Here is a 24,913-nt window from a genome sequence, read left to right on the forward strand (position 1 = left end):
TTTTTGGAGGCGTTGAACACAACTCTGACTTTTGTTGTCTTTTTGTCTGGCCTTACGACTGCATGGTGAGGGAGATAGAACGAGCAGTATTTACCCAGGGATTCTATTTCGTTGGGACTGCATTCTTCCATGTGGCCTAGGGACAGATATTCTTCGAGTACCTGGTCGTACTGCTGCTTGAGATCGCCCTTTTTTGAGAGGGAACGTTCCATGCCGTGGAACTGTCGTAGGGCTGCAGTACGGGACTGACCTAGGTCGATATCGTTCGGGAATGTTGGTTTAAAGGGGAGCCGAACCATATATCGACCGTCATCCATGCGAGTGGTTGTGCTTTGATAAAAGTCTTCGCACATTTTATCTTCTGGGGTTTCCACTCGCACTCTGGGTATTTCGATTTCCCAGAATTGCCTTAGCTGTTCATTCAGCTGGACATTCGTCACTTCCCACGCTTGAGAGCAGTGTTATCCGACCTTTTCGGGGGTTTGGCCACTTATTATCCAGCCAAATATCGTGTTTTGTGCTAGCAGTGTGGGCGAGATCTTTTCTATGCCATTTAGCATTATTTGTGGGATAAGATCACTGCCTAATACCAGATCAATTTGGGAGGGGTTGTGAGTGTTCTGGTCTGTTAGCTTGAGATGGGACCATTTGCGCATTTGGTCGTTATTTAGCGTGAGTGTTGGGAGTTGCCTAGTGAGCCGAGGTAGCACGATTGCATGGGCCTTTATTTTTACCTTGTGGTCATTTGAGACTAGGGTCAGTGAGCATAGCTTGTTGGAGGTTTGTACTACTCCGCCTCCCATTCCCGATATTTCAAATAGGGAGTGGGTATATGGGAGGCCTAGCTTGATTTGAGCTTTCGACGAGATGAAGCTACGCTCTGACCCTTGATCCACTAAGGCTCTAAGCCTGAAGCAGTCCCCTCGGTGTTTTATGGACACTATTGCTGTGGGGAGAATGATCTTGCTATCATTTTCCGCATGCAAAGATTGGATGCGGGCAGCGTTTGAGGTGGTTGGAAGTTCCTCGTTGGGATCTGGGTTGGTAACATCCTGAGTAGTTGCTACTTGGGCTGCCGTTCTTCGAGGGCCATTGGTTTGGTGTGATATTCCAGTATCGTGGAGGGTGGAGTTGTGGCGACCTTGGCAGTATAGACACGTTCCTGTGCTTGTGCAATCTTTTACGAGGTGGGTTTGTGACAGGCAGTTTTCGCAGAGATTGCTTTCTCTCACGAATTTTTTCCGTTCGGGGATTGACAGCTTTTTATAATGCAAGCAGCTTTGTAGCTTGTGGGAGTTCTGCTTGCACTTTCTGCAGGCGTATACTTTTTGATGCTCGGCCACATGAGCATTTGTGCGAGTTTGAGAGTAGTTGTTGTTCTGCGGGGGGTTGCGGCTTTGGTTAGGGGTTTGAGCCTGCCTGAACTGGGGATTGTTTTGACTTGTGGGAGGCTTTGAGAAATTAGTGGAGGGTGGGTTATATCGGGTTTTGGCTGGTCGCCATTGATCCACCCTTTCCACTATCTCGTAGCGAGTAGTCAAAAACTGTTCCATTTGGGACCAGTTCGGTAGGTCTCTTCTGGAGCTTAAAGATTGCTCCCAAAGCGCAAATGTATTTTCCGGCAGTTTTGAGGTTACCAGATATATTAATATGGGGTCCCAACTGTCTGTCGAGACTTGTTGGGTTGCTAATATCTGGAGACAGTTATTAACGGAGGATTGCAATCGCTGAATGTCTTCGCTGTTTTCAGTCGGAATGGGCTTGAGGTTCATGAGGGCTTTTATTTGGTTGTCGACCAGGACTCTTTTATTTTCATAACGGGATTTAAGAGCTTCCCAAGCCAGAGCAAAGTTGTCATCACTCAGTGGAAATTGCTTTACTATCTGGCCGGCTTTCCCTTGGGTTTTGTACCTGAGGTGGTACAGTTTTTGGGCGTTCGAGAGTTTGGGGTGGTTGATATAGACCGCCGTGAACATGTCACGGAAGGACGGCCATTGATCATAACTCCCGTAAAAGACTTCGGTGTCACAGGCGGGTACTTTGAGGTGCATCCCGGAATTTTCTTGGGGAGTGGTAGTTGTAGCGGGGACGGGATTGCTTAGTAACCTTAGCTGGAGCTGATCGCCTATTCTTGCCTTTGTGTCCTCGTATGCTATCAGGCAGGCGCGGTATTTATTGAAGGCTGAGGCGTTAAAGTCGACGGGAAGATCGTTGTCATCAGATTCCACGTCAGCGTCATATGCGCTCTGTAGCCTTTCCCAGAACACATCAATATTTTTGTCTTTTATCTTTAGGGATGCCTCGGTGTTATCTTGGATCTCGGTTGTGCCGAACCGAGCGCAGTAATCCGAAAAGAGATACGTTTCGGATATAAATTTATTTTCGACCACGGTAGCCATTCTGAAGAGGGACTTGCTTAGTTTTACTTTAGCTATTTTGGGAATTTTTTGGGACTGCCTGGTGTTTATTTATGAGGGAATACCAAAGGCAGAAGCTTTCTTATCGGTCAAGAGTGGGTAGGTTAGGACCAGTTAGATTAATTGGGAGTAGTCTGAGACCAGTTGGGATGACCTGCAGAATTTGCTGCTGGGTATTTCAGACTATGTGAAAGTGGCCGAATTTTTTGCTGGGTATCGTCAACAATGTAAATGTGGAGATATGTATTTAATTTATACCGCAAGGGACTCAAGTATTAAAGGGCAATGAGCTAACTTTTTGCAAGTGTGTGTGGGATTTGCCTCGAAATTTTTTTATGCACCGCTTTAAGTACAGGTGTATATGGGTGTGATACTGTATATATATATATATATATATAAATGTATTTTTGGCGGGAAATTATAATTCTGGCGGGAGAAATTTGGATTTGGCGGGAGCCACCAAATTTTATTCGGGGGATATACGTAATGTATGTACGTGCTTTTTATATTGTTGAGAGGCTGGTTTCGTCAATGGCGACGAAGGACCATTAGCTACTTTACAGAAAGTACTCACCGGTTTGTGTTGAGAGGGCTGGTGGGCCGACTATGGTTTTACGGGTGAACGGCGGAGCAAAGCTCGATGATATATCCAAGACCTTGGTGCTTTCACGGTTGTGCTGGTACTGTATGTGACCGCTTCTATGAACGATGGGTTTCCTTCTATAGCATTCACAATTTGGCGTTCTATCCCTCGCTGCGTGACTTGCACCGATTCTTTCGGAAAGGTGTTATTTTAGCTCACCACTGGTCCAATAGAGGCATTGGGTGCGGAGGAATTAAAGAACAACAACTCATTTGGTTTCACAATATTTTTATTGCGGCAGATTCTTCTGAAGGCAACACGAGCACTCGTAACATGGAATGTTATAAATAATTCATATATATATACACAGATGTGTTGTTATTATTTATTGTATTCAAAGGAAAACCTTTGATTCGCATAAAATGAACAATTCGCACACGATATCTGTTGAACTTGCAAAAGACAAATTTAGCACACTTCTATGCTTTGCAAAAATAGAATATAAAGGAAGCGGACTGATTCGCTATAGAGCACAAACGCGCAGCAAAATTAGGCAACTTTTCAATAATATTTTCCGATTTTCAAAACTATTGTGCCAAACTAGATATATATAATTTTTCCGAAAAATATTTTTTTCTTAGCAAGTAAAACTGTTCTGCATTGGCAAAAGATGACAACAATTATATGAAAAATTTACAAGACCAAAAGGTGGTTGTTTTCTGACAGATGGCGATCATGCCAGATCGCCATCCTGCATTTGCGGCGAATTAAATTTGGTGGATTTTCGCGGTGGAGGCTGCCACACGTCCATTAGTGTTCCCAATAGGGAATTTAAAGGGTAAATACAATTCATGGATTATGCGGGTAATTCACTATAATACAATTCCATAATAAAATACAGTACAAGATACGGAATAGATATAAATTCATGGATATACGTATGTACAAAAGAGAGATGGGACGGTTGGCAGCCTACGCCGCGTAAACACAAGCAGTTCACTCTGGCTGCGTTTGTTGATGTGGAAGGCGGAAGCGATTGAGGCTTCCCTCGGTAGGGCAGGGGTGAAGAACCACTACGGCTTTGGATTTCAACCCTGCTTCGCAACCGCGAAATAACAGCAGAGCTAGGCGGAGCTAGTGTTGGCAAGCAGGTATGCAAAGGCACACCAAAGGGTGGGGTGCTTTCACCTCTGCTTTGGTTGATCACCATTAATGAAATCCTAGGAAAACTTAAAGCAGGGGGGTTAAGATCGTGGCGTATGCCGACGACGTGGCGATCTTGGTCTCTGGTCCTTACCCCTCCGTAATGAGCGAAATCATGGAAAGGGCCTTGGCTAAACTCAGCAGGTGGGCACAGGGATGTGTCCTTAGGTTAAATCCCGACAACACGGACCTGCTTCTCTTCACGAGGAAGTACAAGCCACCTGCCTTCAGACTACCATTCTTAAACGGCCAGCAACTAACCCTATCATCGAGTACCAAGTATCTGCAAGTCGAATTGGAAGGTATGCTTCGAAGAGCGGGTACGGAAGGCCTGCATCGCCTTCTATGCCTGCAAATCAATGTTTGGTAAGAAATGGGGACTCAAGCCAAGCATGGTACTTTGGATGTACGAGGCGCTGGTGCGACCGGTGCTTACCTATGGTTCCATAGTCTGGTGGGAAGCTCTAAGTAAGAGCTACAATCTCACCAGCCTGCACAAAGTCCTGCGCACTGCGTGTGCTGGTGCCATAGGACGCACTTGCCCCACAGCTGCTTTGGACCCCATTTTGCACCTGCTTCCGAATGACTTTCATATACTTTGTACATCGTCATAAACCGCAATGAGACTCAGGTAGTCTGGATGTTGGAAGGATACTCAGCAAGGCATATTAGTATCCTAAATAAACTTCCGGATGGTACGTGTAGTACCACGACAGATTACTACCCTCGCAAACTGAAGTTTGAGACGGTTGTAATACCGCCATTCCAAGCAGGAACGAGTGGAAGAGAAACCCGGGCATAAGGGTCGACGTCATCCAAATCTACACTGACGGCACCAAGATGGAATCGGGAGTGGGGCCGGAGTCTACTCTGAGTCTCTCGATTTTTCTGCATCATTCAGACTCCCATCGCACTGCAGCGTGTTTCAAGCAGAAATCCTCGCGATTTGGCAAGCCTGCAAATCACTGGAGGGCTTGAATGTAGCTGGTAAAGTTTGCATCCTTTCGGATAGCCAAGCAGCGATAAATGCGCTTTCCTCGCCACACATTAACTCAAAATTAGGGTGGGCTTGTAAGCGACTCATATTCCAGTTATCCACCAATCTAGAACTATGCGTTATCTGAGTCCTGGGTCATACGGGGATAGAGGGTAACGAGAAGGCCGACGAGATGGCACGCAGGGGCTCATCGGAGATGAGCGAGGAAATCACCAGTGTCGAAGTAGGCATACCCTTAGCAGTAGCCAAGGGAATATCCAAAGCTTTTACTTGAAGAAAGGACAAACAAAGAGGAATAACATCACCACCTGTGCAATATCAAAATCCATTTGGCCAAACTATGATGGAAGGAGGACGAGAAGTCTTCTGAACAAATCCAGGGCCAACACACGCAAACTGATAGCAGTCTGCACCGGTCATTGGGCAGTAGGCACGCATGCGGAAAAGATGGGAATTCCGTATAACGACTACTGCAGAGCTGCAAAGATCCAAATGCCAAGGAGACAGTTGAACACTTTATATGTAAATGTCCGGCTCTAGATAGAGCCCGACTAAGGTTCCTTGGAACCCCGTTTCTAGAAAACCTCAGAGGTCTATCTGTGATAGCAATCCCGAATATTCTTAGTTTCATCAACAACTCTGGCTAGTTGTAATACATTGACCGTAATATTCCTTAGGTTTTCGACGAGTTATGTGGCATCAAAACGGCTTTAAATAGCTACTTGGGCGACCAGGGTCTCAGCATTTCACCTACCTACCTAACTACCTCCTATCTTTGCGGTAAAACTCAAAGAGTCATTTTTAAAAACATTTGTTCGAATGACATCGATGTTCCCTCCGGTGTTCCTCAGGGCAGCCATCTCGGTCCTATTCTGTTTTTGCTCTTTATAAACGACGTTTCCACAACTATAAAATATTCTAAATATTTAATGTATGCCGACGACGTAAAACTTGTTAAGTCATACGCGTCAGTTGAAGAAAGTTCTGTACTCCAGGCGGATTTAAATTGTTACTTACTTGGTGTAATGCGAATTTTGTGCCGCTCAACATAGAAAAATGTAAATCCATGTGTTTTTCACGTGGGACCATACAGCCTGATCCATACAAAATTAATGACCAAACTCTGGAAAGCGTTGATGTTTTTGTGGACTTGGGAGTATCAGTGAATTGCAAACTTAGTTTCAACCCTCATATTAATGCCACAGTCAATAAAGCGAGAGGAGTTTTAGCATTTGTGAAAAGATGGGCAAAAGAGTTTAGTGATCCTTACGTTACAAAAACCCTTTTTACATCATTGGTGAGGCCGATATTAGAATATGGATCGATAATTTGGAATCCATGTTATCAAGTTAATGTGGATAGAGTACAATCAATTCAAAAACAGTTTTTGCTTTTCGCCTTGAGAAATCTTTAATGGGACTCTCTGTATAATCTTCCTCCTTATACTAATCGGTTAAAACTAATAAATCTTCCTAACCTTGCAAGTCGTAGAGAAATGCTAGGTGCACTATTTATCGCTAGACTTTTAAATGGATCGATTTCAAGCCCATTTCTTTTGAACGAAGTAAACTTGAATGTTCCATGCCGAGTTTCAAGGCATTATAAACCTATAATTCTTAAACAATGCAGAAGCAATGTCCAACAAACAAACCTTTTCTATGTTTGTGTGAAGATTATAACTCTCACTCGAGAATAATTCATGTTTCGGACTCGCTCTTTGCCATAAAAAAGACGGTTTTATCTTCTCTTAATAATTAAAAAATTATATTTATGCTTTTAATCTATTGTATTTTGTGAATCTATATTTCTCAGCGGAAGAGTTTCTCTGTAGCTGAGCGGTTTGAGATCTCGGCGCTTAATAAGCCTCGGCCTCTCAAAGACTCAGTAACAATAAAAATTATAAATTATAAAAAATATTATAATAATAAGAATTAGGATACAAAAAGAAAAAAAACTATGTATGAATTAAAAAAAAAAACAAAAACAAAAAAAAAAAAAACAATAACAGGATTAGCCTGGTTTCATCGGGCCACTTGAGGGCAGTGCGCTGCCACAACGTCCGAGAAAAAAAAAGTCGATTTGCTTGTAGCTTGATTAATGCTGCATCCCCCATATTATATTGTTTATAAGTATATGGCTATGCAAATTAAATAAAATTACTGTGAAAAAAATCGAATGCAATATTGAGCGTTGAATAAATGTATGTATGTTAGATGTTGGCAGAGGATAACGTTAGCGATCCGATGCAAAGAAAAAATCAGCGCTTATAGCAACAGTTGACTGCAAAGTGCCGAAATTTAAATATGTATTGTAACGAATTTTAGTACAATTCCTCTTATTCGCAACCTTCTACTAACGTTCGAATCACTAAACTGTTGAATAGTTAACTCCACTATTCAATAATTAAAAATGGCCTTTATTAAAATACTTAACAATTAACACTTATACTTCACAACTGATAGCTTGATTAAATCAGACTGATTTTTTCATAGCTCAGATTGCGCTCTTTTATACTCTTCGATTTCCTTGTTCCATACTTCTAGGCGTTTCCAGAATTTACGTAGTTAGCAGCTATAAAATTACCAGCTATAACTACTTGTATAGCTTCTCATATGCGCGTGTATATATGAGTGATACTTACACAAATTATTGCCTACTTTTGAGCGCATCTCATATATAATATATGCATGTGTTTGTGCGTTTTCTCTCCGCTGCGTGTACGTACATATGTGTAGATATTATGATTGGCTTGTTGATGTGCATACAAGTCACTGCTTAGTGTTGGCTTAGAGATGATAGTATCCCTTAGTGTTGCTAATATTTGTCACAGTATGATATGATGAATAAGCCGGATATTATTTTTATGCAGCAGCGATGTTAGCAAGCATATAACTGTTGTATAGTTGTATAATTTCACAGTAGAAATGGTTGAAAAGGATTCCCCTCATGGGCCGCCAAAAAATGTGTAGTATTGGAACAAATACTATAGTAAATGGGGTCCCCTTTCGTGTGAATAAACTCACCCGAACAAGTGTGTCTTGATACAGCCCGCCAACTCAGGAACCTTTCCTCGAGATTGAAATAAGAGAACGCTACGTAGCTTTAAATGTTTATTTATTGAAATATGATTGTATGTATGTTATTTTGCACACATTTAGGTATTAGTTTTAGGAGTTCGAAAAATATATATAAAAAAAAAATAAATAAATGTAAGGCGCGATAACCTCCGAAGAGATCTAAGGCCGATCTCCTCTTCTCTTCCAATTTGCGTCGTGCTCCTCTTGATATTCCTTACAAATTGGCAGGACGGGACCTACATGTTTTATGCCGACTCCGAACGGCATCTTCAATGCAGATGAGTTTTCAGTGAGAGCTTTTCATGGCAGAAATACACTCGGAGGACATGCCAAACACTACCGAGGGGCGACCCCGCTTAGAAAAATTTTCTTCTAATTGAAAAACCTTATTTCTACAATTGTTGATGTTGCTTTGCCCGGGGTGCAAACCCAGGGCATACGGTGTGGTAGGCGGAGCACGCTACCATCACACCACGGTTGCCGCCAAAATATGCGTGTGTATCCATTGAAAATTATGCTGATGTGTGTAGTGAGAAGCAGAGCCCGAACCTTATTTTACAAACTATGCCGCGTTCCACTGAGTTGGAACTTTATTGTACAAACTATGCCGCGTCCCGTGGTGTGATGGTAGCGTGCTCCGCCTACCACAACGTATGCCCTGGCTTCACACCCAGGGCAAAGCAACATCAAAAATTTGGAAATAAAGTTTTTCAATTAGAACAAAGTTTTTCTAAGCGGGGTCGCCCCTCGGCAGTGTTGGCAAGTGCTCCGGGTGTATTTCTGCCATGAAAAGCTCTCAGTGAAAACTCATCTGCCTTGCAGATGCCGTTCGGAGTCGGCATAAAAACATGTAGGTCCCATCCGGCCAATTTGTAGGGAAAACCAAGAGGAGCACGACGTAAATTGGAAGAGAAGCTCGGCCTTAGATCTCTTCGGAGCTTATCGTGCCTTACATTTATTTATTTTTTATGCCGCGTCCCACTGAGTTGGAACTTTATTGTACAAACTATGCCGTGTCCCACTGAGTTGGAACTTTATTGTACAAGCTATGCTGCGTCTCCATGAATTGGAACTTTACCCATCAGATCAACTACAAATTGGAAAGCTTGATTGGTGATGGGTAGTCAATTGTAAAGAAAAGATTAATGTGGTTCGTTGCGTATTGTACACGACCAAAGTTTGAACCACAAAAAGATAAAAAGTACTAACACAATATAGCCATCATACTAGAGAAGATCAACAGTGCTTCAATTTTTGCAAAACCTTAGACGTTTCAGCGACTGTCGACCAAAGTTTGGACCACAAGAAGCTAAAAGTGTATCTACTAGAGAAGATCACCAGGGCTTCGATATAGGCTCGCGATTTTTTTTTCTGGAGCTTGTAAAGTTACAGCGCTAAAGTTTTATGGGACCAAGCTCGTAAGTAAAGCAAATATGAACGTTAAATAAATTTGAAAGATCGCTTTTGGAAGTGATTTCTAGAGAATGATTGAAGATATAGTAATGAAGTTTGGTTTGCATCTTCGATACTAAAGTAAGAAATCATTTGACCAAACATAACACTGGTAGACAAAATAGAACTTTAGTAGTAAAATATAGAGACCGAACCAATGTGACCGCCAGATATCGGCAGCCACATAATGAAAGTATTTTTTTATTCTTTGTGTTAATCGAGGTTTTGACAACGCCTGCTGGGTTAGGTAGTACAGTCATACTCGTATTTTAATACCTATGGACGATTTTATGCGATACTTACTCGTCACATTCGCCGACCTCGGTGATGGTTAGTGCACACGTCGCCTGTTCTGTGACCATGCGTTGAGAAACCGTCTGGTATGCTTTGGAATTAAGCTTATCCTCTAAAACACCTTGCAGCTCAAAATCTGAGTAGATTTTCTGGAAATAATATTAAAAATTATATTTAAAAAAGTGTCTGCACATTGTCTAGTCCCATGTACCTATAAGTGCAATAATACTAAACATTTTCTTACATTCGTTAATTTAATGATTTTGTGACGTATTCACAATAATTTATCTTATTAAATTTAGAAATTATATTCTCCCCGAGTGAGATTTGAACTCGAGTCGTGAAATTTCTAACACCGCAGGCTAAATAATAATATCTACAACATCAGCCAGTATGTTTAATTCCTTTCAGTTTTTCCATCATAATAAAAAACACAAAAATTTTATAAGAAAAATTATTGTGAATATGTCTGAAACTCGTTAAATTTGCGAATGAATTAAATGAATAAACGATTATTTCAAAGATCACAACCAACCAAGAGTTCTGGTGACAGTTGCTGCTTAACCAAACGTAACAAGAAAAAAGCATTGCATTCAGCTCTACTGCATCAAACAAATAAAATGAAATAATATGAAAGTGATAGGATCAACAGGATCAACGGTGCGTACGATGAGGATGAGGCGGAACGAATGCGCGGATTTCTGGCAAAAGAACTCCGAAAATTCGAGAGCATGAGTGGGGTGAAAACAATAGCCGAGCACAAGATTATCCTGATGGAGGACCGCCCTATCATGCAACGTTACTTCCCACGGAACCCAGCTATGTAGACCATCATCAACAACGAAGTTGGCGAATTACTTCAGAAAGGATGCATCGAGCTATCCTGTAGCCCACACAGTGCACCAATCGTACTAGCCAAGAAGAAAAACGAGAAGTGGAGGTTATGCGTGGATTATCGGCAGCTCAACGCCCGATCCGTACCCGACGCATTCCCCTTACCCAGAATACAACATATACTGGACAAGCTACGACGAGAGAAGTACATTAGCACCTTGGACTTGAAAAATGGCTACTGGCAAATACCACTGGAGCCCCAGAACCGTCCCTACACAGCTTTCACGGTACCTGGACGCGGGTTGTTCCAGTAGCGCGTTATGCCGTTCGGCCTACACTCCGCACCTGCAACATTTCAAAGAGCGCTAGATCAGGTTATTGGGCTGGAGATGAAGCCATACCCTTTCGCATACCTCGATGACATAATCATCATATGATCCACCTTGGAGGAGCACACTCGCAACTTGAAAGAAGTAATGCTACGACTGCAGCGCACCAACCTCAGAATAAATCCGAAGAAATGCAAAATTTTCAAGAAGTAAATTCGATACCTGCGACACGTAGTATGCGACAGGGGAATTCACACCGACCTCGAGAAAGTTGCAGCCATCAAAGACCTGAAACCACCAACGAATGCGAAAGAGGTGCGTCAATATATTCGGTATAGCATCTTGGTACCGCCTGTTCGTACCCGACTTCGCCACGATCAGCCAGCCACTCACAACCCTGTTGAAAAAGGGCAAACACTGGAAGTGGGGGGCCGAACAACAGGAACCATTCGAGGTCTTAAAGCAAAAACTCACGGAAGCACCGATATTTGCCTGTCCGGACTTCACCAAGACCTTCAACTTACAAACGGACGCAAGCAATTTCGGGCTGGGCGCCGTATTGACACAGGACTTGGAAGGTGGAGAACGCGTGATCGCATACGCCAGCAGGAAGGAATGCCTCGTGATAGTCTGGGGAATACGCAAGATGAGGCCATACTTGGAAGGGTACCGATTCAAGGTAATCACGGACCATATGTCCCCAAAGTGGCGAAACTCCACCGAAAGCCCCTCCAGCCGTATAGCACGATGGGCCTTGGAACTTCGGCAACACACTTTCGTCATCTAGTACAGGAAAGGAAAGCTGAACCTGGTAGCGGACGCACTTTCACGACAGCCACTGGAGGCCCCACGACTGGCAAAGACAACAGAGCGACCGTGCAAGTGGTGGCACAAGCGCGTGAACGAAGTGAGCACTAACCCCGAGAAATATTCTGACTACATAATACAAGATGGACAACTGTACCGCTATATTCCCTGCCGGTCACACGATGAAGAAGCGGTTCCTTGGAAATTTTATGTACCCATACCACTGCGACAACGAGTATTAGAAGAAAACCACGATATCACAAGCGCTGGACACATGGACATCCGCCGGAAGGTAGCGCGGATTGTCAACCGGTACTACTGGCCCGACATGTTTCGGGACATCAGTCGATACGTACGACAGTGCGAATCTTGCCAGAAATACAAGGAAGCACAGCAAAAGCCGGCTGGAAAGATGCTCACAGAGGTGGCCCAAGAACCATTCGCCACGGTATGCGTCGATTTCGTCGGACCACTCCCACGATTCACACACGGGAACACGATGCTATTAGTATTTTTCGACCGATTCAGCAAATGGGTGGAACTGATCTCCACGAGGCGTGCTACAGCAGAGGACCTTCGCCGCGCCTTCAGGGAACGCATCCTCGCAAGATTTGGTGCTCCCAAGATACTGATATCGGACAACGGCGTTCTGTTCACCAGCACAATGTGGCAGCTTTACCTCAAGGAAATGGGGATACGACAACAATTTACGGCGCACTACACCCCGCAAGAAAACCCAATGGAACGGGAGAACAGAACAATAAAGAGGATCATAGCACAACTCACCAGATCAAAGCACAACAGATGGGACGACCTTCTCCCAGTGATCGAGCTGGCAATCAACACCAGGGTGACCGCGTCAACAGGATACAGTCCAGCCTTCCTCGCACAAGGACGGGAACCGCGACTACCAGGGGCATTGTTTGACGAGGTTAAACTGGGGACGGGCACAGCCACCACCACGGCAGAAGAAAAATCCCACAGAATGCGAGAGGCATTCAGTATAGTGAGGCAGAACATGGAACGAGGGGCGGAAGACCAATCACGGCACTACAATCTACGGCGGAGAAAATGGACCCCCGTAGTCGGGGAACTAGTGCTCGCAAAGGAACACCATCTCTCCAAGGCCGGGGAAAATTTCGCGGCAAGGTTGGCCCCCAAATATGACGGACCCTACCAAATCCTAGGATATGTAACTTAAAGGATCTGGGATCCTTAAACTAAAAAAAAATAAAAGAACCAACTTGCCCTGGACATTAAATAAGAAAAGAAGCTTTATTAAATCTAAGATTTAACACTTTATTCAGTATTCTATAACTAAGTATGATAGCGGTTAGTATGAAAGCCCCGACGCAACTGCCCTCTGCGTGGACTGCTGCTTCCTTTTATAACATTTTATGCATCTACATTCTGTAGCTAGATATATGCGACGTCTGGGTGTGAGTGTGGCCTTGACTTCCCGCAGGTGTCTTACTTGGCTGGCATGTGCAATGCAAAAGTCTCACAACATTGTGAAATAGAAATATGCTGACTCCGCTGCAATGTGCATAGGTACTGACTTGGTTCCCATAGATTTGATAACATTGCGCGATATGATGAAATGCACTTGCCCTTGAAGCGGGTGTTGGGGCATCAGATGAGCCAGCGATCCACTTCCAGGCAGACCCAATCCAGTTAATTGATCGTCTTGCTCTTTCGGATTGATGTCCTCTTAGTTCGCTCAGGTGTGTGCGGATTCTGTTTAATTGGAATGATAGTACCTCTGTCGATGATGTTGTTTCATTAAGCGATTCTAGTGTTTGCTCTAGTCTCGTTGTTGCCAAGTCATATTGCTGCAGGTCAATGGTATGAATAAGTTTGAAGTGCTCATCAATGATCCATGCGTATCCATCTCGTATGATAGCTAGTGGTGACTCTATCTCGAATATATCGTACGAGTGTACAGTTGCGCAGAGGCAGAGGCTATTAATAAAATAAAGACATTAATCTAATTTTATTGAGTTAATTTCCCATACTTTTACCCCATACGTATATTTTAATTCTAATATTAATTTTCTAATCTAGGATTTTACATATTCATTCATTCATACAGTGAATCGATTAAAGCTATGTAAAATTATAACTATCATTATTCTAGGATTTTTATACTAGTTGAGTTGCGTGGGTTGGAAAGGAAAGTAAGTATTAGTAGTTCGAAAGAACAATTAGATTTTGTTTTTATTTTTAAGGTATTTTTAAGGGTTTTTTGTTTGGGAGCAGTGAAGCAGTGTAGCGAAATGACTTCGCTCTTTGTTTGGTGTTAGTTATTGGTATGTTAGTTGTCTAGTGCTAGGTTAGTTGTTTCTCTTTTTTTCTTTTTCCTTTAGTGAGGATGTCATTCCCCCTTTTTTATTTATTCTTTTATTTTAATGAACGCTTTTATGCGTTTTACGTATTGCCGCTTTATGCGGGTTTATTTACCAGCCCAATAACTGTAAGACTGTTTTTTATTATAATTATTATTTTTTTGTTTTTATTTTGAGCAGTGCGTACATTATATTAAAAAAAAATTATTTTGCATCGGAATATAGGCGATTTCTCAGCTGACGAAAGGGTCGTGGTGATCTTTTTTAACCATAAGCGTTGATGATTGCAAATGGCCTACTCGAGGCACGAGTAGCTTCACGTCAATTAAAGCAAAGGCCTTATGGTGGAGTTGAACCACACCGGTCGTCATCATTCGAACCAACGAGTTATTTGGAATTGAACCAACATCTGACGGGATCGGCTACAAAATAATTTGCACCCAAAGCCCTGGGACTAAAGGATCTAAGCATGAGATTTGCCTTGTGATCAATGTTATCTCAGATGTTTTTTACGTCGGTCTTGTGGAATTTTTTTCCACTTTCAGTAACAATAGTTACGTTTCTGTTTTCAGCAACAGTTTCTTCTTTGTACAGTGGCTTTTGTTTAGCCTTTATCTGTTCATTTGCAATAAATAATTTGTCTTCTGCACTGAAGGTGCGTGGGGTAGAACGTTTATTGTTCAACCTAGCGTTCATGACCTCCTGTTCCCCTTACAATAATACTTTAACGTCTTCATACGTTTTCTCTCTGAAGTCCACCTGGTAATTGATTCTGGAAGTCCTGTTAAGGAATACGTCTGCTGGCTTTCGCTTAATAACAGAGTGAACGGTATTGTTGTAACGGTCCACTGTTATGGAGACGCGTTCCTTCGCAGTTAATCTATTAAACTCAACAGAAATGCAGCGGTCTATTTCAATCAAGGTTGAGTGCAAGCGCTCAACCTGACCGTTGCTTTCACTTCGTTGTGCGGGGGTTTGGTAGACTTCTATACCTAGTGAGCGGACATAGTTTAAGACAAGAGAAGTTAGAAAACCCCTTTCGTTGTCCATGACCAATATTTTTGGTACTGAGAAGTAGTGCAGGAGATCAGTCAGCTTTTTTCGAATGTGAATTGAAGACTTGTTCTTTATCGCAAATAGCTTAGCGAAATTTGAAAATTTATCTATTGCGCTAAGGTATATTTGTTTTTCAATCTCGAAGATGTCTTTTTGCAGAATCTCACAAGGATAGCCTAGTGCCTACCAATTCGTTTCCATTAATCGGTTGAAATAATTCGCAATATTTTTAAATTTTTTCGCTTATCCTTCTTCTCGTTTCTAAAGAAAGGTCCCTAGACATTGTATAATTTACTTCACTGGATATTCGGGCCTTAAGGGGTATTTTATATTTCTTAATTTTTAAAACATTGTTCTTCCTATCTACCACTGCTCCGATTTCCTTAAGGGTATCGTCGCCAATAATCCCATCAAATGTTTTAAGACCGGGAAGGATAAAGAAAGTTATCTCGGAATTAATGCCCAAGTCTGTAAAAAATTGCTAAGTTATTTTTTCGGTTATATCTGCGCAGCCCCCGCTGAAGGAGCGCTAAATAATTTCTGTTTGGCCACAGTTGGTCTAATAAAATTTTTATTCGCACCCGTATCGACCAGAAAGTCTAGCGTGCGGCCGTCGGAAAGATTGTGTTCTATATATCGTACGCTAGATGGCCGTTCGGCAGAGAATCCTCTTCCTGGACTGGTTCAGGTTCTTTCTCCGCGTCTTCTGTGGTCACATGATAAAGTCGCTGTTGCTTTGTGTTTTCCGAACTAGTATGACGTTTGAATGGGTTTGGCTGGTTTATGTAGTTTACGCGCCTACTCTGAATGGACTGGTCCACGTCCATCTTTTCAACGGGTGGTTGCGAAGAAGTTGGTTGGCCTAGCTTTGGGGATTCCTGTTGATTTGAATTTCGCTTTTCGAAAGGTAATATTCGCTCCGGGGGACGCCACGTTGTCCTTGGAGGTATTGGTGGTGCCTTGGTGGCACCTAAACCATGCATGTGATCTAGTACCGCGTTCATTGGCACAACAACGCGATTGTCGTGGCGTGCGCCGTGAATCGTGTAGTTTCGGAATTTCGAGGCATGCGGGATATGCCTCAGGTAGGGTTTTGGGACGTTGTATGAGGAGCATTTTAGCAAGCTCCCCGTTCAGGCCGCGGATGAAAACATCCAAGGCGCGATTCCTATAAGTGTCTATGAGGACTTTTGTCGTCTATTCAGAGTACGTCTCTGTTTTGATCTTGTTTATAATTAAGGAGAATTGGTGATTCACGGCAGCGTAGAATTCATCAAGCCGTGAATTTTTTTGGGACAATTGATGGAGTTGATACTCCAAAGAGCGGATGTCGCGTTTATCCGCGTAATGGAGTAATAGGCACTCGTTAATGGCACTCCAGTTGGAGTCGAATATATTGTACGATATTAGGGCAGTGTCAGCTGCTCCCCGTACCTTTTGGCGAATGTGCTGTAAAATAGCACGGTATATCGGTTTGTTTCTTACCACCTTGAAGTCAGACAGGATGCTCTCAACAGAGTGCACCCATGAAATGTATTGGACGGGATTGCCGTCAAAGGTTTGCAATTCTTTCACACAGTCGGGTAACTTGGAGATGTCCTTAAGATCCGACTCCGTTGCGGGAGCTCGCGGTTCTGCATCCGGTACGTATGATTGGCTTGTTCCTTCTAAAACGTCGAGCCGGGATCGCAGATTGTCCAATGCAGATACCCTCCTATCTAAGCTGTTCACCTTTTCCAAGAGTGCGTTAGCCGCACCTGTCAAATTTGTAACGGTGGTCTGCAGCGCTTCCATTATCCTGCAAGGAAATATTAAGATTTATTTTTAGATATTCTACTTACGCCCCTATCACGTATAAGTTTAGCATTAGCACACTGTTTTTTGTTTTTACAATTTTTTGGGCTATCAGCCTCTTTTCATTTTATTGTGCAGGGGTTTTCCCCTCTTTGCAATTTCGTGGGCTATCAGCCTCTTTTAACTTCTTATAACGTACGGTTTGTTTCTTTTATAATTTTTTGGGCTATCCTTTTTACTTTATACACTAGCTTCACGGTCCCTGCTCGGGTGCCACTTAAAGGATCTGGGATCCTTACACTAAAACAAATTAAAGGGCCAACTTGCCCTGGACATTAAATAAGAAAAGAAGCTTTATTAAATTTAAGATTTAACACTTTATTCAATATTCTATAACTAAGTATGATAGCGGTTAGTATGAAAGCCCCGACGTAACTGCCCTCTGCGTGGACTGCTGCTTCCTTTTATAACATTTTGTGCAGCTACATTCTGTAGCTAGATATATGCGACGTCTGGGTGTGAGTGTGGCCTTGACTTCCCGCAGGTGTATTACTTGGCTGACATGTGCAATGCAAAAGTCTCACAACATTGTGAAATAGAAACATGCTGACTCCGCTGCAATGTGCATAGGTACTGACTTGGTTCCCATAGATTTGACAACGTTGCGCAATATTGTCATTACGCGATATGATGAAATTCACTTGCCCTTGAAGCGGGTGTTGGGTTGCAATTATGCTGCTTACAATAATTATGCTAGCGCAACTGCAGGTGGCCCATCAAACGTGGGAAGAATAATTATACTGACACAGCTGAAGTTAGCCCATGGGACTGTGGGAAGAATGATTATGCTGACACAGCGGCAGGTGGCTATGGGATTGTGGGAAGAATGATTATGCTGACACAGCTGCACGTGTAAGCTTCAGTTTGTGGGAATCCAACATGTTGGGGAGCCGCCAGTGTGTTAACTTGTATCACCAGTGATATTCAAAGTACGAAAACCCAACGGCGGTAAGAAGAAAACGGTCAACATCGCGGAACTATAGGCATATCATGCAGCAGATACCATTGCGTGAAATTATAATAAATTCAAAAAAAAAAAAATATATTAATTAATATCAAGGATGGAAGAATAAGCAAGCACCGGTCATTCTATCGCAAAACACCGAGGTGACAACAACATTCTTTTGCTACGAACTTTCTTTACAAATCAATAATCTACAATGGAGAGCTATAACGCTAAACTGAACAACAGCGTTAAACGTATGCGCCAACGCTACCAGGAGGAGGAAGCAAAGCGTCCTAGGGTCGTACTGCTGGAAGGAGCAACTGGCGCCGACGTCAGCAACATGCGCGCAACTACAGTGTGAAGACCAAATAAAACCTTCAATAATTTGGCCCACAAAAAACGACCACACAACATATTTAACATAGCATTAACACGACAGCCAGTCACAAAAGGCTCTAGCAACACGACAAACCAACAAGTCTCAGCAACACAACTAGCGATCACAACACTTAATAGCAACAAGGCAAACTAACAAGTCTCAGCAACACAACGAGCGGTCGCAACATTTAACAGCATCACGGTAACCATGGCAACGCAACCATTTGAGCTAGCAACACCAAACACAAAAACCATAAAAGGAGCGACACAGCAGCACAGGAGTTAGTTAGCATGGTCCACCCCTGTCGAAACAACAAGTTTCCTTGGACTCCCGTTAGAGGATATTGATGACAATTTGTGATCGGTCGCGGCTGTTAGGTGGGGTGAAGCACTGCTACAACAACAACAACAACAGCACGGAGCTGTGGTCGTGACCGGAGCTACGAGTGAAGCGTACCTCGTATGTGTCGGTTGTACCACCAAAAGAGATCGTTTCATAGGAGTGAGTCGGGGCTTCAAGTGGTGAATGTGTCGGTTGTACCAACAAACACCGCTTGAGACTTCGTTCACACCCGCGTAGACAAAGGCCCCCCACAGTAACGCGCACCCGCGAACAGGTGACGTCCGCTCGCCTACGCCGATGTCGACAGCGCCGCGACGCAAGGTGGCAGAGCATCGTCCAACAATAAAAGTAAACGCCGACGCAAGGCGTGGCAGAGCATCTCCCAACAATACAAGTAGACGCCGACGCAAAGCGCGGCAAAGAATCGCCTCAGCAATACAAGTGGACGCCGACGCAAGGCGCGGCAGAGCATCGCCCAGCAATACAAGCAGACTTCGACGCAAAGCGCGGCAGAGCATCGCCTCAGCAATACAAGTAGATGCCGACGCAAGGTGCGGCAGAGCATCGCCCAGTAATACAAGTGGACGCCGATGCAAGGCGCGGCAGAGCATCGCCTCAGCAATACAAGTAGACGCTGACGTAAGGCGTGGCAGAGCATCGCCCAGGAATACAAGTGGACGCCGACGCAAGGCGCGGCTGAGAATCGCCTCAGCAATACAAGCAGAGGGCGCCGCTAGGCATGGCAGAGCATTTCCCAGCAATACAAGTAGACGCCGACACAAGGCACGACGGAGTACGGCGGCAGGGAGAGAGACGCTGGCATAAGGCGTGACAGGGCACATACGCCACATACTAACGGGATCCATCTAACGGAATACGGCCGGACCGTCAAGGCCCGCCACCACATTCGAGGATACCGCAAGATAATCTAGGTGAATTTGTAAATGAAGTATACAAATACGTTTTCTCTTATATCATTTTATTTAAGCCGCCAATGAATAAAGTGAAGTGTTCTATTAAATCGATTTACAAAGTGCCCCTTAAATACAAATTTATTGTAAACGAACCCCGGACACGGCGATTATACCCCAGCAATTATTAAAGAAGCAACGGAGCCACGGAAAAGCTTCGTTACATGGTCCATTTATAAGGTTATTCATATCGCAGTTCAAGCATCTTTGTATGTGATTTCTAATAAGATTAATTATGTAGTTATCAATACTGTGAACTTTGGATTTATTATATAGTTGGAATAGTATTGTTTGTAATCACTTTGTGGTTTCCTATAAAGTGATGTGCATACTTGCATATTTGCGTTCAAAAATTCTAATTCTTTCCATGTAGGATGGAGATATGTTGAACCATATAGGAGCGGCGTATGCAATTATGGGTCGTATTAAACATTGGTACATGATTATCGTGACTCTAGATGATACTTGTCGTGAATAGAACAAGTTTTTATATGAAAAGAATGCACTTCTGGTTCGCTCCAACTGTTTATTTACATGATTATTAAGGTATAGGAATTTGTCTAGGTTTATTACTAGATATTTTACATTGTCCCGCACCGAAATATTTGAGCTGCTTCTGCCTGCTTTTATTCCGATTTTTTTTCAATTTTTCCGTATGTCTTGGCTGCATTTTTTAACAGGAGGCCTAAACAAGATTTTTTCGCATTTGTTTGTGTTTATTTTAAGGTGCTAATTTTTTGTGTATGTTTCTATCTCATCAAAGGTTTTTTGAAGATTTTAGTTTATGGCATATATAGCATTCTCTGCGTGAAAGATGACGAGATCATCAGCGTATGAGATGATATTTTAAATACTAAGTATAAGGTCCAAAATAAAAATGTTAAAGAGTATTGGAGAGTTTACTGCTTCTTGCTGCATATGATAAAGTCGTTGACAGCATTGAAAACAAAAGAGGTCAAGCATTTTTCTTAGATGCTCCTGGTGGTTGTGGAAAAACCTTTTTACTTAATCTTCTTCTCGAATATTCCAGATGTAAAGGTCACGTGGCGCTGGTTGTAGCATCATCAGGAATTGCAGCGACTCCTTTATCTGGTAGTCAAACAGCCCACTCCACTTTTAAATTACCCTTAAACGTGTCCCTCCAAGAAGAGGAGTGTTGTTCCATTCGAAAGAGCGGATCACTGGCTAAAATAATACAAGAGGCAATTCTTATAGTGTTGGATGAGTGTACAATGGCTAACCGAGCACATATTTTAGATCGTACATTAAAAGACCTAAGATCAAACGACAAACCCTTTGGTGGGATAACAATCCTTTTTGCAGCGGATTTTCGTCAGACTTTGCCAGTAGTGGCGAAAGGAACTCGAGCTGATATTGCTAAGTCTAGACTTGGCTCAATGATGACTTTTCAGACTCAGAATTTTTTGATCAAAGGTTGTTCCACACCTATCGTAAGGATAGAGATCCCATCAAAATGGGACGTCTTAGAGGTGGTGGAGTATTAATTGCTGTATGGCGTCCCCTTCTCTCTTCCCTTGTTCCGCTCTCTAATAGTGACTCTCTTTTGGATCAGCTCTGTGTTTGTATTACGGGGTCGTCTGGCAAGTTATTTATTTGTGTCTCATACATTCCGCCTTGCAGCGCAGATTGTCTGTACTGTGCTCATGTCAATAACATATTTGACCTTTACGAAAACAATGTTGATAGTCATTTCTGCGTTTTGGGTGATTTCAATCTAAGTAAGGTTGTATGGTTCAAAATTATTAATGATAACGTCCTAACGCCTACTAATATCAATCATCCTCATGAGATCAATTTCTTGGACACCCTTTTTGGGGCTAACTTAATTCAGATTAACCACTGCGTTAACCAGTTAAATAATATCCTGGACCTTGCTTTTGTTGATGAGAATCTAATTACTCACTTGACCGAATGTACATTTCCTATTTATAAGTCTGATATGCATCATGTACCATTATCGTTATCTATAGAATTCTTCGACCTGGTGCCGAATAACAACAATTATAATACTGTCCGCTCCTATAATTTCAAGGATGCAAATTATGATACTCTTAACTCACTCATATCTGAAACTGATTGGAACTCTATTTTCTTTGCTAAAAACCCTGCTGAATGCTTCGATGCCTTCTTGCTTGTGTTGTCAGACATCTTCAGTACGAATCTCGCTTTACTTTAAAGTTCACAAGCTAGCCTGGTACACTACTAGGTTAAAAAAACTGAAAAATCAAAGAAATAAGTACCATAAATTATATAAAGCGACTCTCGACATTTCTTTTAAAGATCATTATACCTATTATAAGACTCAGTTCAATGTTCTGGATAAGTTCTTATACAGTAAATACATTTCCCGATTTGAGGATGAGTTAAAAGCACATCCTAAATCTTTTTGGAACTATGTTCGGTCTAAGAAAGGTTGTACCAATATCCCAACCCGTGTGAAATTTAACGATACCAGTTCAGAGAGCCTGGCTGTTACAGTAAACCTTTTTGCTGATTTTTTCAAATCTTCATTTGTTGTTGATGCGGATGATACTAAGAACAGGTATTCCTTTGATACACCAAATCCTTTAAACTTTGGGTCCCTGTCTGTATCCGAAATGGACATTATTAAGGGTATCTCCCCCTTACAGTTCTCACTGAAAACTGATATAGATGGTTTGCCCTGTTCTTTATTTAAAAAGTGTAGTAGTTCCATTTGTGTTCCATTGCTCCATATTTTCAATACTTCTCTTTCGACCGGAGTTTTTATTGATCGCTGGAAGCTAGCGTCCATCACCCCAATCTTGAAGTCAGGCAATAAAAATGATGTAAAGAATTATAGGCCAATATCTAAATTGTCAACCTGTTCCAAACTTTTTGAAAAGGTAGTTATGGACAAGGTATCATTCGCTATCAATAAAATAATCGATCCATGTCAGCATGGTTTTATTGCAGGGCGTTCGACTGTCACAAATCTAGCGGTTTTTTCACAGTTTTGTGTCTCAGCGTTCAAAGATGGATGTCAAGTTGACACCATTTATACAGATTTTTCCAAGGCCTTTGACACAGTTTCGCATAAACTACTTTTGTGGAAACTTGAAAACATGGGCTTTCATTCAAGTTTTATGTTGTGACTGAAGTCTTACCTAGAAAATAGGATATATTTTGTTGAAATCGAGAAAACTAAGTTCTACAAATATTAGCAACTTCCGGTGTACCACAAGGTAGCATCCTTGGTCCTATTTTATTCATAATTTTTATTAATGATGTTGGCTCTTGCCTAAAATATTCTAATTATTTACTTTATGCAGACGATTTAAAACTCTTCTGTAAGATCACCAGTATTTCTGATGCTTTGCGTCTGCAGGAAGATCTAAATGCTATCAATTATTGGGCTTCACAAAATAACCTGCGACTCAACATTAGTAAATGCTGTCACATAACGTTTACTAAGTCAATGAATATCCGTTCGTCCGTGTATTCGATCTCAAACGTAACGCTTGCCTCAGTTGATGAGTTTCGTGATCTTGGCGTAATTTTTGATTCGTCTTTTACCTTTGCTAATCATGTTAACTTTCTTATACCAAAAGCTTATGCCAACTTAGCTTCCTTACGACGATATGCGAAGGATTTCAAAGACCCGTATACCAGAAAGATTTTGTATAATTCCTTAGTACGTTCAAAGTTAGAATATGCCTCAGTCATTTGGAATCCGATATACTCTTCACACTCTTTAAGAATTGAACGAGTTGTGGTGCGGTTTGTTCTTCAACCTCTACACTTTGATAATCACATGCCACCCTACAATGCGAGATGCATGCTTATAAATGTCTTGCCACTTGAAGTCAGGCGTTCTGTTCAAGGCTTAATATTTATTTTTGATATAATATCTGGTGCTATTGATTGTTCCGAACTTCTGGGTCAGGTAACTTTCAATGTCCCTAACAGAGCCCTCCGCTTTCACAATACATTCCGTATTGAAGTGTTGCGTTCTAATTACTTCAGCTTGTCTCCTCTTCTAAGAGGACTTGTAGAATTCAATCACTTATCTAGGAGTCTAGATCTTGACTTTGTCATGTCTAGGTCTCTCTTCAAGGCATGCATTGAGTCTTACTATCTATCACATTAAGTCATACTTAAATTAATAATTTAGTTCTAAGTACACTGTAATCTAGTCCGTAAGGTATGTTACCATTGACTCAATAAAGAAATGAAATGAAATTGTGCTTCAAATCATCGCTATTATGGATTCACATCGAAAAATTGTGTCTGCGAACAAACATGAGAGCGCATCTTAACGTAACTATAAGTACATTTCCCCAGGGTTTGTTAGATATTGGAGATGGGAAAACTTTTACTGAGAATGGCTACTTTATAGTAGATTCAAAGCTTGGGAATGTGGTACATAACGTGAGCGAATTAATATCAGAAGTTCACCCAAATATTGAAGAGCTATCCAGCAAGCCATATACTTGCCTATGCGAACGGGCTATCATTTCATCAAGGAATAAGACTGTAGACGAAATAAATAAAATAATTCTAGATAGAGTTCCTGGCTAAGTTAAAGAGTATATATCACAGATGCCGTACACTATCCAATTGAATTTTTAAATTCGCTTGATCCCTCTGGCATACCGCCCCATAAATTGAAGTTAAAAAACGAATTCCAATTATTTTGATGCGTAACTTCAAGCCACCAACTCTATGCAATGGAACGAGATTACAAATAAAACGAATGCATAACAATATCCTCGAGGCAAAGATCATCACGTGTCCTGCAGCCAGAAAGATATCGTTCATACCCCGCATACCTATGATTCCAACGTATATGCCTTTCCAATATAAACGGTTACAATTTCCTGTGAAGGTTTCCTTTGCAGTCACAATCAACAAATCACAAGGCCAAACTTTCCACAATGTTGGTATTGACTTGCGTGCAGAAAGTTTCACACATGGCCAGTTGTATGTTGCAATATCGAGAACTTTCAGACAATAAAACTAAAAATGTAGTGTATTTCGAAGTAATT

General features: G+C 42.1%; 1 protein-coding gene across 1 annotated transcript in view; it reads right to left on the reverse strand.

Moving 5' to 3' along the window:
• LOC137235482 (calcium-dependent secretion activator-like) overlaps window positions 1-24,913 on the reverse strand; it is a 3,515,579-nt gene that overhangs the window by 137,261 nt on the left and 3,353,405 nt on the right. The window contains exon 12 of the mRNA XM_067758482.1: window positions 10,033-10,172. Coding sequence (XP_067614583.1) covers window positions 10,033-10,172 — 140 coding nt within the window. The remainder of the gene's footprint in view (window positions 1-10,032; window positions 10,173-24,913) is intronic.

The sequence above is a fragment of the Eurosta solidaginis genome, chromosome X, assembly GCF_040869045.1.
Source record: "Eurosta solidaginis isolate ZX-2024a chromosome X, ASM4086904v1, whole genome shotgun sequence".
In the NCBI taxonomy this organism is placed as follows: domain Eukaryota; kingdom Metazoa; phylum Arthropoda; class Insecta; order Diptera; family Tephritidae; genus Eurosta; species Eurosta solidaginis.